This window comes from Eleginops maclovinus, chromosome 22, assembly GCF_036324505.1.
Source record: "Eleginops maclovinus isolate JMC-PN-2008 ecotype Puerto Natales chromosome 22, JC_Emac_rtc_rv5, whole genome shotgun sequence".
NCBI lineage: Eukaryota > Metazoa > Chordata > Actinopteri > Perciformes > Eleginopidae > Eleginops > Eleginops maclovinus.
In genome coordinates, this window is record NC_086370.1 from 679,365 (window position 1) to 696,165 (window position 16,801).

Sequence of the window (16,801 nt, forward strand, 5' to 3'; positions counted from 1 at the left end):
ACACATTCAATTTTCCCTTGTCCCTTTTCCTTGTCATGATGCACTGAATGAAGGGTCCCAGCGAGACAGAATTTCTCTTTATATTCGAGTTCAAGTTGCTGAACACCTCTGAAGCTGACACTTCAGTGTTACACAACCATGTGTATTATAGTGATGAAGGTTAAATCAAGACACTACGCTTCAGCTCCCTCTGCTGCGCACCCCCACTGTGTAACCTTATACTCAGATGTCTCCATATGCTTAGTTCCTACACAAATACAATATTGCCAAACTAGTAAAGGTTGTGTTAGGGTGGAAAGCTGCTTTCAGCTGTTCGACCTGAGAGAAAAACAGAAGTACAATACCAGATCAAAACATTTATTAAAAACAGACTCACAGCATCTGAAATTCAACGGTCTTCACAACATAAAAATAAAACATAAAATAAAACTGAATAAATGCAACATGCATTAAATACTGCTGGTAAAAAACAACATTCATTTGGTTCACTTTACACAGTATGTGTGATTATCAAAGCTGACAGCAAACAGAATAGAGGAAGAGAAACCTGTGGTTCAGCAGGCTGCTATTGCTTCCATACTCAAATACCAAGAATAACATCGCAAGCTACAGTGGGCCGGACATGTTCAACAATCAGCTGTCAGCAGGATATACAAATACAACGAAAGAAATACGCGGCCAAAACAGGACGAACACACATCAGGGTCCAGCTCCTAACCATGTAAGATCAATCCTTCAGCACATTTTACAGCTCCTACTGTTCAACCAGAGGCCCTTAGAGTAAAGGCAGTAACATGAGACATCAGGGCACCACAGCATCATAATGTGTGTGTGTGTGTGTGTGTGGGGTGCTCACATTACAGTAACAGCATGTTGGCAGCAGCAGGAGGACTAAAATATGACAGTAACTGCATGTTTGACTCATAGCTCTGAACAACAACATTTCGACTCACATCATAACTACAATATATTATCTCATACATTTTGTCTTTTAACCGTTAAATAAACTCAATCATTGATGAGGTTGTCAAAAAAGGCCATTGTTTTCCCTTTAAAACAAACACGTATGGCAGTGTGTGAATAAGTATGTGGAGTTTCTCTCAGCGGCTGCCATGTTAGCAGCCTCCCGTCAACCTCACCTTTAAAACACACTTTTAAAAACCTTCTGCTGGACACAAACTGATTGTGATCCAGTCTACTGTCAGCAGCTGTTCCGAATAACATAACTACAGTCCTTCAAGTCAAAATCCACCCTTGGATGTGCTGTTAGTTCCTACATTTCCCCCAACCCCTTAAAACAATAACAACAAAGAATGGATTTAACAAATAGCTTCTCAACACTGAGGCAGGTCCATGTTCAAACACCTGCTGCTCTGTGGACGACACGCATCATCATCTGAACATGGCCCCTAAAGGACTGACGGAGCAGCAGAGTGACGGTCAGCAGGTTGTTCAGAGCAAGGGGGAGCAGCAGAGAGCGCTGTGGAGCAGGGGGGAACAGCAGAGAGCGCTGTGGAGCAGGGGGGAGCAGCAGGGAGCGCTGTGGAGCAGGGGGGAGCAGCAGAGCCGTTTACAGAGCAATGAGTGCATGCATACAGGACTCCTGAACACTAAAGCAGAACAGTTCTCCTCGAACACACCTCCTCAGACTCAGGGAGGAACTCTTCTCGTTCACTTTCATTTCATCATCACTCCGCCCCATCCTAACAGACATGCATCTAAAATTACAGCCCTCACCCCACGGACTGGAGCAGGTAGCAGGGACGAGACGGGACTCCAGTCACAGGTCCATGTCATGCCTCATATGCAGACTCCACTGCTTCGACCCCCCTCTATTCCTCCTCCTCCTCTTCCTCCTCGTCATCATCCTCATCGTGGCAGTGAGTGATCTCCTGTGGGGGCTGAGGGAAAAAGTGGGGGGGCTGGATCTCACTGACGGAGCGAGTCAGCTGGTGCCGTTTGCACTCCATCTCTTTGAGGTCCACGTCTTGCCGGTTGCGCGTTGCCAGCGGAGACTCAGTGTCCATGACGCTGACGTGAGTGTGCTCCACTGTGGACTCATGGGGCATCTGAGGGGGACAGTTAGAGCTTAGAGTCCAGTCGCCAGCTCAGTGGACCCGGAAATGTTGAGCACCCCAAAGTTTATGTTAGCAGCACACAGAAACTGCCGGATACTAACCTGCATATGTTGATTATCTGCAAGTTGCAAAATTGCATAAGTTGCGTTGATTAACATTAATAACCTCCAAGCCAGTGATGGGCAAGTTACTTCCTAAATGTAATACAGTACATATTAGATTATTACTGTCTCTGAACTGTAAGGCGTTACACTACTTGTGCGTTACTTTGAGTTAATCCCACCAAAATAACCGCAAAAGTAGGTCTTTAAATGCTAAAATGTAGTTTATTGCAGCTAGAAATTAAACTCATGCTAGGTTTTAAACTCAGGAGCCGTTTAAGTGGGCTGACTAATATGTGATACCAGTACCATGACGTCTCTGTTTGTTATTAACAACATGTTAGAGGAGCCTCTGCACCGCCCTGTGACCTGCTGTATGTGAACGAGTCTCTATGGCAACGTTAGCTCACCTTGTCATTGGTGTGTTATCGGGGATTTGGCTGACAAGCTTTCTAAAAGCCGGCGATTCCACAGAGGACAGAGGCTGCAGATCGTCAACACTCTGCCACGAGTCTCTCAACTTCTCTGGGTTCAACCAGCAGACCCAGAGAAAGTTACCTTCTGTTGTTTCTGCCTGCGCGCTCTCCTGCCTTTCTCTTTTCTTCTCTCCGAGCCTGCAGCTCGCTCGAGCAACAGTGGAGTCTGCTTCTGCAGGCCTTTTAACCAATAGCAAACAGGCTTACTGAGTTACTATTCTACCTGCAGAATTATTTCTCTGGTGTCGGAATGTATCGCGTTACTGAGAAGTGTAACGGGTATTATATTACCCACATTTCAGAAGTAATGCGTTATATTACTGCGTTACAGCAGAAAGTAATACATTACTGTAACTCCGTTACTTTGTAACGCATTACACCAACACTGTTTATAGCCTACTGTATGTGGACAATAGTAAAAAAAAAAAATGGCTTGGATGATTTGGACAATTTCAGAGTGGTTCTGAGGTTAAGAAGTATGCTGAATCCATTTCTGACCATTTCTGGATCAAAAATTGCAACGTTTCAACCAGAAAGTGGTAGTTTCTGTACTGCCGGGGGGCTGATCTTGAATACTATGAGTAGTGATGCGACCATTGGATATAGAGAGCGCAAGAGGAAAATGATTACCTCGACTGTTGACTATATTCAAATAAATAAATAGGCAATCTGTCCAAACCAAATGATTCAGAATCCCCTCAATCTTCAAAATCGACCCTAAATTAATCCAAATCAGCCAGATACAGATATTGGCATTTTGTGGTTAAAACCGACAGTTTTTTGCCCCTAAAAAGGTCAGAAAGGGATTCAGCATCCTCAATAGCACCCAATACCACTCCTGAAGACACTGGACTCTCAATTTTTGAACTATTGTCTACATATAATGATCGTAATTAATGCAACTTATTCCAATTGTGTAAATTGCCCAACATATGCAGGTTAGCATCCGGCAGTTTCTATGTGCTGGGGACCGTACTATACATTTCTAACATAAAACTTTGGGGTACTCAACATTTCCGGGTTCACTAAGCTGGAAACAAGGCTATTGAATCCATCACGAGAGCCTCACCAGCACGTGAGCTGCCCTGAACAGGTAGCTGAAGGGATAGTACAGCAGGTTGATGAAGGAAGCGGCATACAGGTCAGCGTAACGCATCACCTGCGAGGCAAACAGCGTCTGTCGGGATCCACTGCGGAACAGACTTCCCATCATACCGTAGCACATGTCCATATCATGGGTCACTTTCTGCAAGGGACACAAAGACATGGGGATTCTGTGTGTGTGGCAGAAGGACATCTTTCTTTCTTTTAGTGCAACATCTGGAGGACATCCTGGCCCCTCACTGCCCACTGCTAGAAGAATTTGAATTTCTTTGATTTAACCTTTATTGAACCAGGTAAAAGACCCATTGAGATCGTGATCTCATTTTCAAGGGTGACCTGGCCAAGAAGGCAGCAGCACACGTCATCAACATACAAGATACAAATACATTACAATAAAAAGTGAATAAAATAACAACAAAGTGCAAGAGCAAAGGAATCGATCATAGGAAATCATTGGGAGCAGAGGCACCAAATACTTTTTTAGTTCGGCCTGAAAATTGTTCCAAGTTGATGGGGCAGCAAAACTGAGAAGGTGTGCTTGTGATGACGTTTAGTCTCCTGCTGCAGCTTCTCTGTTTCATTTGAAGCACTGCCCTTACTAAACTGCGCTTTCAGGGTATACACATTTTTATATTCTTGGTTTATGCATTATATTTTGTTCCAGGCCTGTGTTAAACTATTCTAAATCCAGCTTTGGGTAAAGTACCTTCCAACTTTGAGTATGTGCTCTGAATATCTAAAGCCCATCCTACAAGTTTCTTGGTTGTGGCATTATTTGGGTTGAATGCACTTCTTCTGACATTGTGAGTGCCTCTGTGGGCCCAGGCCTTTTTCACAATGGTCACCAGACAACATATTGATCCTTTAGTACAAATGAAATGTTTAAATAAAGTTTTACAACCACTCTTCACTGGTGGCTCTTTTTATTAAAAGGCAGAGTGAGCGGGAGGGAGTGGTACCTTAATGCGTCTCTGCAGGGAGCTGATGTCCGGCCTCTCGTTGCTGCTGCTGTCCAGATGCCTGAGGACCAACACAAGCTCTCCATTTAAAATGGACCTTCACAATATTACCATTTTATCCTCAGAACATTTGAAAAATGTATGTAATGCCATCAGTGTTTTACTTCATGTTTATTTTGTCTTTTTTCTTGGTAAATAAATTACAACAAAAATCTGAGTGTAGTGAGAAGGAGGAGGAGGAGGAGGAGGAGGAGGAGGAGGAGGAGGAGGAGGAGGAGGAGGAGGAGAGGGTCTCCAAGCACAACTTTTCATTTGAGAGGTGAAGAAGAAGGTGCACTTTCAAAAATAATTTCAACAGCCCTGAAGTCAGAAATCTGTAGGGATAATTTGCATGAAAACACACAATATAAATGAATAGGAAATAAAGTACATTTTACAGGGCTACATTTGAACACCTCATGGAGTTCCAACTGGCTGTTGCCCATACTCATTTTTATTAAATAGTTTGAAGCCATCATAATGGTACTCAATGCAACCTCTGTAGCCTGCTAACAGCTAACAGCTAAGGTTAGCTAGAGCCTCTCCTGCTGAATTGATGTGCACAATGTAGCTGCTGACATAAAAAGGTCATACCAGTAAATCACAACACCCCTATTTCAATATCAAACCCTGCACGGTAGCAATAGTGAGCCCTTCTGTGAGCCTGGGGCAGCCATCACACACTGCAGGATAACTAACAATGAACATTGGTTCCTTCTACATACCATAGTCACAAATGATCCAATAGCAAAATAATGTAAATAAACCAATGAACAGTAATCCACTGAGCAGTGATGACCAGAAAAATACATACAGTAAGTATGTCAATCAAAGAACAGCTGGGAACCCATAAATAATCGCTGGAAAAAAGGTCACACATGCAAGACGTTTTTACTGTCAAACATTTGCTTTCAGGATATTTCCCTGGAGATACAACTGAATCCAACAATGTCAACACAGAGTGAACGCTGAATTTCCTGTAGGGGAAGTATTTCTTCTTAATTAAGAATGCGTTGGTAGGAATACATCTAAAGACACACGGAGAGGAACTCACTTGTAAAGCTCTGCCAGGAAGCACTCCAGAGACTGAAGCTCCTCAAAGATGGCTGAAAAATCCAAACAACTTCCATCAGTGTGTGTGTGTGTGTATGTGTGTGTGTGTGTGTGTCTCCAGTCTCACGGCTCTTGTCGGTCCACACGTGCAGCTCCTGGGCCAGCTCAGGAATCACCAGGAAGGTCCTCCAGCCCTGACGCTTCTTGGATTTGAGGATGTCACCGAAAATGTGGTCTCCAATGTAGATGATGTCTTTCCCTTTGGCCCCCAGCAGATCACACACGATGTCTGAAGATCCTGCCAGTACGAAAATGGCATCAGGAAATTGAAGCACACTATTTACACCTCTTAAAGCCATCATCAAGGAGGGTGTGGATGGAAGTTCCAAAGGCTTTATTTACTGAATCCGTAACAGCTAGTTTTGGCAATGAAAATTGGAAGTCTCAGGCTCCAACAATGCAACATACCATAAACTTAAACTGCATCTATTTTCAAGTTAACCCCCCCTCCCCTGGTTGGTGTTGATGACACGAATGCTGCCCACACTAAGTTTTGCAAGAGTCAGCACATCAGCTCTTCTTTTCCTGTGTTGCACAATACAGTTATTCATGGACACAATACTTTCTTCAAAATCACTCAAGAATCTGCTGCTATCATCTCAAATATACAGAAACGTTCACAGAGCCTGTTTTTGGATTGCTCAGCTGATCTGAAGTGCAAATCCAAACAAACCTCGAGCAGCATGAGGAAATGTTTATGAACACAGCGACCATCTCAACATGCAGATTCATGACCAATAAGGACAGGACAAAGGCTGACGGGTGTTTGTGTGAATATTTGGAATCTTAAAGTAACTTGGATTCCTCATTTACCTCCAGAGTAAACAATCCCATGCTGCAGGGGCCCCGTGTATGTGCCGATCCTTAGCCGGCCTGTGGTCTGAAGGAAACACACTGTCACACACACACGTCATATTTCAGATAAGTATTTGGTCCATGCAGGCCTCTACACACTCACAGTGTCCACTTGCCGCAGCACCGTCCCTTCTCCAAAGAAAACAGGTTTGCGAGCATCCACCAGGATCAGGTCGAAGTAAGACTTCCAGGGCCGGTGGGGGGTGCCTGGCTGCACACACGTATCATGAAAGTAAATCCTGGTAGGTTTATATTTCTCTCTCTTTCCGCTCTATAATCACAACACACTGCCCCAGACAGGTTTAACCCAGCTGCTTTAATTCAGACAATGCAAATCACCAGTGTTACCTTTGGGCCGTGAGGAAAGTCAAAGAGGTAGGTCATAATTTTCTGAAATAAGACAGGACGAAAACCACCAAGCAATATTACTTCATGAAAACATGAATCAGTACATCATGACAATATGAAGCTCAATGTTGTGTTTTAAGACATTTGACATATCGGACTGTAAGCTGTCCCCCCCACCTCTGTGTATTTGTAATCACTGTTGGTGGCCAGAAACACTTTGGCTACTTCATTCATGCGACTTAGGAGCAGAGGAAGCTTGGGCTGGAGGAGAAACACAAGCAACATGAGCTGATCAAGTACTACAGTACAAGTGGTGTGTGTGTGTGTGTGTGTCTGTGTGTGTAAGACCTTGATATGCTGCTTTACTTACGTCCTTTGCCACATACTTCTCCAGGTTTTCAACTGTTTTCTCTTTTAATGACCCCTGTGGAAATAAAAAGCAGCGGGCTGAAGGCAAACAGCCTGGAAACAGGATTCTTGTGGAAAAGCAAATGATTCTACCTTCATATGAACCCAGTCCACGCCGTCTCGCACATCCTGGAACATGCTCTTGTAGGACATGAATAGGTCGCCATTTTTGAAGCCAGCCTCACAACTGCAGTGACAGAATGATGTTAACAATAGACGCTGCACAACATGGAATACTGACTGAGCATTTCCCCAGAACACAGGAGAGACTCTGAAAGAGCAAGAGGGCATAATGCTAGATCAAGGTATCAAGGTGGGGATTGTGTGTGTGTATAACATCTCTGTTATCTGTACCACCCTGACTCTACAGCATTTAAGATATTTACACATTTACTTCAGCAGGATAATCTCTGTATATTTACCCCACTTTATGATTTCTGAAGTAAAAAACTAATGTTGGGCTATAAAGGAACTACAGCACGGTCACAAGACTTCACGTCATCACCGCTAAGCTAAAGGCAGCTAATGTTGGGCTATAAAGGAACTACAGCACGGTCACATGACCTCATGTCTCCACCGCTAAGCTAAAGGCAGCTAATGTTGGGCTATAAAGGAACTACAGCACGGTCACATGACCTCATGTCTCCACCGCTAAGCTAAAGGAGGCTAATGTTGGGCTATAAAGGAACTACAGCACGGTCACATGACCTCATGTCTCCACCGCTAAGCTAAAGGAGGCTAATGTTGGGCTATAGAGGAACTACAGCACGGTCACATGACTTCACTTCATCACCGCTAAGCTAAAGGCAGCTAATGTTGGGCTATAAAGGAACTACAGCACGGTCACATGACTTCACTTCACCACCGCTAAGCTAAAGGCAGCTAATGTTGGGCTATAAAGGAACTACAGCACGGTCACATGACTTCACCTCACCACCGCTAAGCTAAAGGCAGCTAATGTTGGGCTATAAAGGAACTACAGCACGGTCACATGACTTCACTTCATCACCGCTAAGCTAAAGGTGGCTAATGTTGAGCTATAAAGGAACTAAAGCACGGTCACATGACTTCACATCACCACCGCTAAGCTAAAGGAGGCTAATGTTGGGCTATAAAGGAACTACAGCACGGTCACATGACTTCACCTCACCACCGCTAAGCTAAAGGCAGCTAATGTTGGGCTATAAAGGAACTACAGCACGGTCAAATGACTTCACCTCACCACCGCTAAGCTAAAGGCAGCTAATGTTGGGCTATAAAGGAACTACAGCACGGTCACATGACTTCACTTCATCACCGCTAAGCTAAAGGTGGCTAATGTTGAGCTATAAAGGAACTAAAGCACGGTCACATGACTTTACGTCACCACCGCTAAGCTAAAGGTGACTAATGTATGATGAAGTTCAGTCATGTCATTTACTGACTTGTTAGCATCCACAGTTTTTACGACACATAGAAGCTTCAGACATCACCAGAGGGGAATTTACTGACAAGTTTGAATGCCGTAGAACAGGGGTGTCCAAAATACAGCCCGGGGGCCAACTGCTACCCTTTATCCATTTTTAATCGGCCTGCAGCAAATTCTAAAAGTATAATGGAATATCGCCTACAGCTGAAACGTGTCCTTTTCTTATATTGTGCTTCTTAAATATATGTCATAATATATTAAAAAGTATTCATGTGTTAAAAACTTTCATAATTAATGAATCATTTTCAAATAAATTCAGTCAATTGAAGTTGAAAACATTTTCTAGCAAATATATCATGAAAACAAAAAGCCTAATAACTTATTTATATAGTGAGCTTGAAATATACCCTTCTTATTTCCCCTTATAAGCACTCTGAGGCTTCTGTTTTGACTGATGAGCTACAAATACTTTTTGTAACAAATACATGAAACCTTATGGAAAGCTCATACATTTCCTCTTCAAGCTAAATGTACCTACATTTGATAGATCTTTCCTAACTTATAACCGAACTAATGAGGCAATATACCTCACAGACTTTATTTCAGGCTTCTAACAAAAAATACATCCAACAAACCATTGACTTTCGGACAAGGGAACAGGAAGTGGTAAAATGCTAATTAACTTGCTGGTTTTAAGACTGTTCCCTGGACGCCTTCATTGAGTAAGATGTAACCTTTCCTTAATAGTTCAGGTTGTCATGGACTACACCTGTGCAGGCAGCAGTGAGTGTGCAGTACCTGGAGTATCTGGAGCAGTTGCTGAAGAAATCCACCAGGCAGGCAAAGAGGTAGGTTTCTGTGCAAGAAGGCAGTAGACTGGAATCAGATAGACTGAATATGATCATACTTTCAATATGACAACCCAAGAATGTAAAGGAAACAGTGAACCCCATGTTACACTTCACTACGTTCCTTTGTACTTTCTGTTTAACATCTTCCTACGTATGTTCATACTACGTTGGTTCATACACTACATTCATGTGGGGTGATGCTGATGGGAAACATTCCTAGGGTAAAGACTTGCAAGAGTGTACGGTAACCAGAGGGTAATATGATCACCTTAATACTGCATATCCATTCTGTTATGTTCAAATGACACTGAACGGTTTTGGCAGATGGGAGGCGTCAACATTGGCTTTGGTGTCAGAGACAACCTTATTAGTAAGGGCCAGATATATTGGAGCTTTCACAGAAATGGTAACTGATAAGAGCACAGATCTCAGGACGTGAACTCTGATAGCACTACGTTAGCCTTTTGGTCCTGATAGTAAAGTTAGCTTTCCACTAGTTCCACCATCTCCAGCATGTCCTGTTTTTAAAATGTTGGACTTTGGAGTTTTAGACAAATCAAGAAGTTTGAATGACTTTGGGCTCTGGAAGAATGGTTCACTATACTTTATATCACATTTGAAATGTTCAGCTTTAAGTGTGTTGTTAACAAAGGCAGCCCTAAGCATCCTCAGCTGATTCCCTTCAAATACATGTTCTGTTTTAAATCTGAAATGTATCATGTGAAGGCTGAAGGTGTAGAGCAGTTCTCACCAGGCAGGTTGAAGAGTGTGTTGAGGATGTAGAAGCGGTCAGTGTCTCCACGCTGAATGAATTTGTTTGGATAAATCTCTCGGATGTCCGGTCTGTGACACACACACACACACACACACACACACACACACACACACACACACACACACACACACACACACACACACACACACACACACACACACACACACACACACACACACACACACACACACACACACACACACACACACACACACACACACACACACACACACACACACACACACACACACACACACACACACACACACACACACACACACACACACACACACACACACACACACACACACACACACACACACACACACACACTTCAGTATTTTGCAATGTATGTAAACAGGGGTCAGAAATGTGGAGCAGCCATCACACTGAAGATTGCAGCAGAGGAGAAGCTGCAGCGCCTCCAGTCCTCTCCACTGCGCTCAGGATACTGTAGGTCACCCTTAGTTTCTTAATCAGTCAAAATGAAGGACGCCTTCAGGTTTTTTGGTCATTGTTAGGAAAATGTTTGGTTCACGCGATCACTGCCTGCATGGTGCCCAGAAGATGAATCATATTTGATGCTCTGACTTTTCCTGTACGTTGTAACTTCTGCTTAGAGATATTCATGGTGCCTAGATGAATGATCATAAAATAACATCTGTTCTAATTTTACATTTCCAAATATCTGCCAAACAGAGCCTCAGCGGTTCTTTGTTTTGGAGCTATTCAGTCTAGGGGAATATCATTATTATAATGGCATAACATTAGCTTGTTAGCATTGTCATTGTGAGCATGTTAGCGTGCTGACATTTAGCTCAAAGTCAGGGTGCATGGCTGCAGACTCTAGTGCTGTGTATGACTCATTTGCATGTGTGTAGTAGGTGGTATGCAAGGAGGATCTAACGTTGTGAATAAGTGTGTGTTTTTAGAGATGTGGTGTGCAGCTCAGTGGGAGTCGTGGACCTCACCCCCTCAAGAAGTTGAATCCGTGCACACACACCAGGATGTTCCCATATGCATCCACTTTGAGCAGATTGCCATACGTTGTGTCGAACAGCAGACCTCTGGAGGAGGGAGGGGGGAAGACAGTGAGACAGGAATATCACTTGTGAGAATGCACTGCTGTTCAAATGGATTTCAAAAAGGCAAGGCATCGTAAACCAGCCTGGTTGGGAAGGAGGGGTCGTAGACAAAGTTGAGCAGCTCTTGTGGATAACCAATGTTCACCAGGCGCTCCACCGTCAGGTCGAAGCCTAGCGACTCGTACTCAGGAGATTTATACACTGACAGAGAGACAGACAGACAGACAGACAGAGAGACAGGCTCATGTTTACCACACATACTAGATCACCCTGATGGGACCAAATACTCTGATTCTACAGAAACAGTCATGCAGCCGTGTATTCCATAATCTTGATCACTTATTACTACTCACAGCGCTGCAGCCTCTTTAGAGCCAGGCTTCGTGATGCTTTAATATACACTGTGGAGATATTCACTTCTTGACTGCCAAAGGAACTGGTTAAGTATAAATCCCTTTAAAAGTATTTTTGTCAGGGGTAAAATCTCATTTTGTAAGTTTTAGGCTGTTTGCTCCACAATGGTGGAATGAGCTCTGATATCAGAACACAAGGAATCATCTTTGAACCACAAACAAAAAGTCCACTTTGAAACTATTGCACCAGCACTTAGTGGTTTGGCTCATTTGAAGCAAAGGTACTGCAGGGTTCCATATGGTTTTTCACTTATTGTTAGTCATTTTGGATTAAAGCGTCAGCTTAGGGAAAAGAAATGTAGTACATTTGCATCAGCTTCTAAAAACTTGTAAGTCTCTGACCCTCTATACCACCTCAGCCCCCTCCCCCCCCATGGGTGTTGTGTGTGGAATAGCTGCCAGGAATATCCTGACACAGCTGGGTGGGAACAGCTTGGGTTGCAGTGTGCTCCAGAGAACTCAGGACTATGTTTACACTCCCATCCGGCAGATTAGCACTCTGCAGGTAATATAACAGAAGATAAAGTCTTGTTGTTGTGAGACAGTGCCATGTAGCTTCACACACCAACTGGATATTTAAACACAGTAGATGATTAACATTGGGAAGTGGTAGGATTAGAAAGTGCTTCTTTCAAAAAATGTATTATGCAAGTAAATAAAAGTATCCCCATTCATAAAGGGCCGTATGGAGGGTATCCTTTGCCCTCAGTCGCTGTGTATGAGGCAGACAATCGTTGGCAGAACATTGAGGGTCTCCATGCAGCAGCTGGGGCTCTTCACGCTAACCTTTATCAGACTGCACTCACCTGCCAGAGTGTAATCCATGTCAAACCCAAAGCACTTGATCCTCTCCATGGCCAAGCTTCGATTGACAAACACTCTGGAAAGGGAGAACAATGTTGGGTCAAACAATGCATGGCACCTTGAGGTCCGTTTTAATAGCCTGGCAGCGAGTCACTCAAATTAAACAGAACAACCACAACACCAACAGACATGCAATCCTGCAGGTTATTTATAGTGATCCTGTGAAGTGAAACACTCTCAGGCCTGCCAACAGATACTGCTTCGTCTCAGGTGGAGAGCTGCTGTGATTTCTGCTGAATCATGTTGTCAGATACATTAAAAAGGACTGTCATCAAGTTAGGGCATTTGTGATCGCCTCAACAAGAACAGGTTCCTTCCTGATGTGTGGACACATTCATGTGTGAATGGCTCTCATAGGGTACCAACAAAATACCGCATAAAAGAGTCTGTTGCTAAGAAACTACAGTATGCTTTTTTCCTTTAAAATTCGTATTGATAAAAATACAATACAGAATTGTTGACATTGGGTTAGTTTTTTTAAAACACCAACGTTATTCACCAATTAGTAGAATAGTTGACATTTTTGCCTTTGTGTTGATAAGGTTTCCTATCCAGCCATAACCCCCTGAGCCTAACCATCAATCTATACGTTTCAAGCCTATCAGGCAACCTGCACACTTACAGAAATAATGATTTATGTGTATTTCCCATTTGCTCCTTTTATCTGCATCAGTTCAACATTTTCATAGAATCTGTGCCCCCCCCCCCCCACCCCCACTGTACAGTCAGACATACACTCTGATCAGACATCGGCCTCAAGTTTCTATTGAGATGGCGTGAGAGATGACATCATTGACAGTTACAGATGAGGATTAAAGCAGAGATGCAGGAACAAGGGGAATGCAGCAGGAAATCACAATGAGCACCACCTGCTGCCTCCAGGAGTCAGGGTGGATTGAGTTCAATGAGAGTTGGATGGAAATCATTTCACATCAAGGAAGAGTCATTTAGTCAGCAGTTTGCTTCAACAACAGAAGTATGGCATACCTGGTTGCAGGATGGTTTTGAGTCTGATCCCTTGGAAAGCTTTGTAATAGAGAATACATGAAGTATTACCATGGAGGCTGCATGGCCACGGTCAGCTGCTTTTGTCAGAGAACAGATTCTACTGCAACTCAGTACACTTCATTTATTTCCACAGCGGTGCAACAACTCTGCCTTCAGCCTATATTTCGTTACACTTTAAGGCTGGCTTGGTTCCAACATCTCTCAGAGTCAGGATATACTGTATGTGTAGTGTACGAGATTTAAGGGAACAACTTATGTTGTCAAAAGTTTTGTTTCACTTTCCCTCTTCATTATTTTAAACTTTTATAGGGAAAAATAAACTTCAATAGTTAAATTACACAAACACAACAACAATTACAAATAATGTTCCGGTGCAGGAGGAGGCAGAAAACCCATTGGGCTTATTTAAATACTCCATCTAAATAGTATTAACATTCCACAGTATTAAAGAGAACACAAAATAAATGTACAAAACACAATATGACCTCGTATTAGTGATGTCAAACTTACAGAGCAAGACATAACAAACTAAAGAAATAACAATAAATATAGATTTTAAAATATATTTAGAACTATGCTTTTGTTTCTGACGGAGTGTTGGGTTATACTCCTGATCAGTAGTGAGATCACAAAAAAAAAACTGGGAAAACTGTTTTTGGTATAAATCAGAATTTGGTATCTCTAAATCTACTCAAAAAAGGATCTCAGCAAGTGAGAGGATTAAGATCCGGAGCGTGACGAGTCGGATAAGAACCGACCCGCTGGCTGTTATTCGGAAAGTATCTTTTTTTTAAACCCACATTTCAGACATATCATAAATACTTAGAATCTGGAGTTTCTGAAAGAGCAGATGAGATGTGTGACTGATTGGGTTTGCACGCAAACTACATGTACTTTATGGAGCGTAGTACCCCCCCACACTCTATTCAATACGAAAGATACATTCAAGTGTGATAAGGGTGGTGGTGGCAAAGTGGTTAGGGGCTTGGCCCGGGAACTGGTACGTCACCAGTTTAAGTCCCCGAAAGACCAAATGCTACCGTGGTGTCCCTGAGCAAGGCTCCGTTCCCTACACAGCACTAGGATGGGTCAAATGCAGAATTCTCAAATTTCCCCATGGGGTATAACCAAAGTACATCTTTCTTTCTAAAGAGTAAGGAACCATTTTATGGTGACAAGATGACTAAACTGTTTTATACCAAGAGATCTATCTCTAACTGAAAACACACACACACACACCTTTGGTGAGCTTCCCGGCGGTACTTCTTCATGGCCACACCGTCCATGTTGGCAGGGAGCTCGGAGTAGTTTTGCAGACGGTCGCTCCATGAAGTTGTCATCTTGATTCTGGGAGGAGAGGAGCTGATCATAAACCAGAAACAGTCCAGGAAAATCTTTACTTCAGCAGGATTATTGGTTAACCCAGTGGCCAGACCTAAGCCTCACTAACAGAACTCATGTTATCCTGACACACATGTAGGCTGCCTTATTAAACCAGAGGTATAAGAAGTACTCCGATGTCTGTACTTAAGTACAACATGGAGTACAAGAATGTACGAATACTCTGTTACAAGTAAAAGCACAAAAGTATTAGCATCAACATGTACTTAAATTACCAAACTTGAAAGTGCTACATTTCAAGAATGGCCCAAATCAGACTTAAAAAGATTACATTTATTTATTCTGATTATTAATGCATTAATGCCAATGTTGCACTTGGTGGAGATTATTAAAATGACTTGTTATTCTGCTGAGTAGCTTAACCTATAATAATACATGAGTAATACATTGATTCATATTCTGTATTATATGTAGGAGTAAAAAGTAAAAAATGACCTCCAAAATGTAGTAAAGTAAAAGTATAAAGTCCAATGACATGAAAATAATCAAGTGAAGTTTAAGTACCTCAAAATTGTACTCAAGTACAGTACTAACATGTACTTCATGTATTCCACTAAAGCTAAACAAAGTAAGAATGTGATCCACCGAGGAATAAGTATGTGAAGTCAAACATGGTATAAAGTATGATGTGTTAAATGTTTCTGTATTGATGCAGTCCACAAAAACAGAACACAGAAGGACATTAATATGACCCACCCGGTGCCAGAGTCAGGAGCTTCACATTACATGAATGCCTGTTCCTTCCCACACCGGAAACATTTGCAATACATCAAAATAAAGGCTAAGCTAGAGTTAGCTGTGTGTAAGCACCGTTATGTCTCATCAGCTCGCTGCTAGCTTAGCCGCTCTGAACTCCACCGGTTAGTCAGCCAGTGTACCGCTGTGAGCCGTCTGAGAGAGCCCGGTAAGCTGTCACCGTGCAGCTCTCAGAGTCCAAGCAGACACACACCACACAACACATACACACACAACACTCACCGTGACCGTCCACTTCTGGTTCTCTTCTTCTTCCTCCTATTCTCCTCCTCCTCCTCCTCTTCTTCTTCTTCGGGTTTACGGCGGCTGGTATCCACCTTAACGGTACATTACCGCCATCTTTCTGTTCCAGGGTGTGGATCAGAAAATACTTAGAGTTCTCATTCCAAATCCCTCACAATACAATGAAAAACTCAAACAAAACAAAAACTAAAAACCCTCAAATCCTATGAACTCATTCCTGTTTTACTTCCCTCATTTAGGCATCTTCTATTTCTTCTCGTTTATTCAGTTCCATTATTTTACAAGAGTTATAAAACATCTCTACCACTATATCCTTTCTTCCTTTCCATAATTCAACTACCAAATATTCCAGTTGTTTCCCAATACCTAGTACTCTGGTCCTTTGCTAATAAATTTGACACAGCCACCTCCTGTCCCCCTCTTTCTACCTCGCCTAATTGCCCCATATCAATCAGTCACACTGAAGTTGGGTTTATCCATGATTCCTGCAGACACAAAATGTCAGGTTTTTCTTGT

The 16,801-nt window shown here is 42.8% G+C and overlaps 1 protein-coding gene across 5 annotated transcripts; it reads right to left on the reverse strand.

Annotated features, from left to right (window-relative positions):
* Positions 1-343: 343 nt before the first annotated feature.
* On the reverse strand, positions 344-16,371 carry nt5c2a (5'-nucleotidase, cytosolic IIa). Of its 5 annotated transcripts, none has more exons than XM_063874508.1 (19): positions 16,265-16,371; positions 15,125-15,232; positions 13,865-13,903; positions 12,820-12,893; positions 11,684-11,801; positions 11,487-11,582; positions 10,492-10,583; positions 9,688-9,745; positions 7,575-7,668; positions 7,444-7,497; positions 7,251-7,334; positions 7,074-7,115; positions 6,829-6,936; positions 6,684-6,750; positions 5,938-6,108; positions 5,812-5,863; positions 4,719-4,779; positions 3,815-3,901; positions 344-2,069 (listed from the first exon to the last, which is right to left on the reverse strand). In XM_063874508.1, exons 2-19 carry the CDS (start codon positions 15,223-15,225, stop codon positions 1,833-1,835), a joined length of 1,635 nt encoding a protein of 544 aa, XP_063730578.1. In that variant the 5' UTR covers positions 15,226-15,232; positions 16,265-16,371; the 3' UTR covers positions 344-1,832. The 5 variants fall into 5 exon arrangements, with proteins under 5 accessions (XP_063730578.1, XP_063730573.1, XP_063730575.1 ...); XM_063874503.1 differs by having other exon boundaries at positions 3,725-3,901; XM_063874505.1 differs by having other exon boundaries at positions 3,725-3,901; positions 16,097-16,270.
* Between the last annotated feature and the right edge of the window lie 430 nt (positions 16,372-16,801).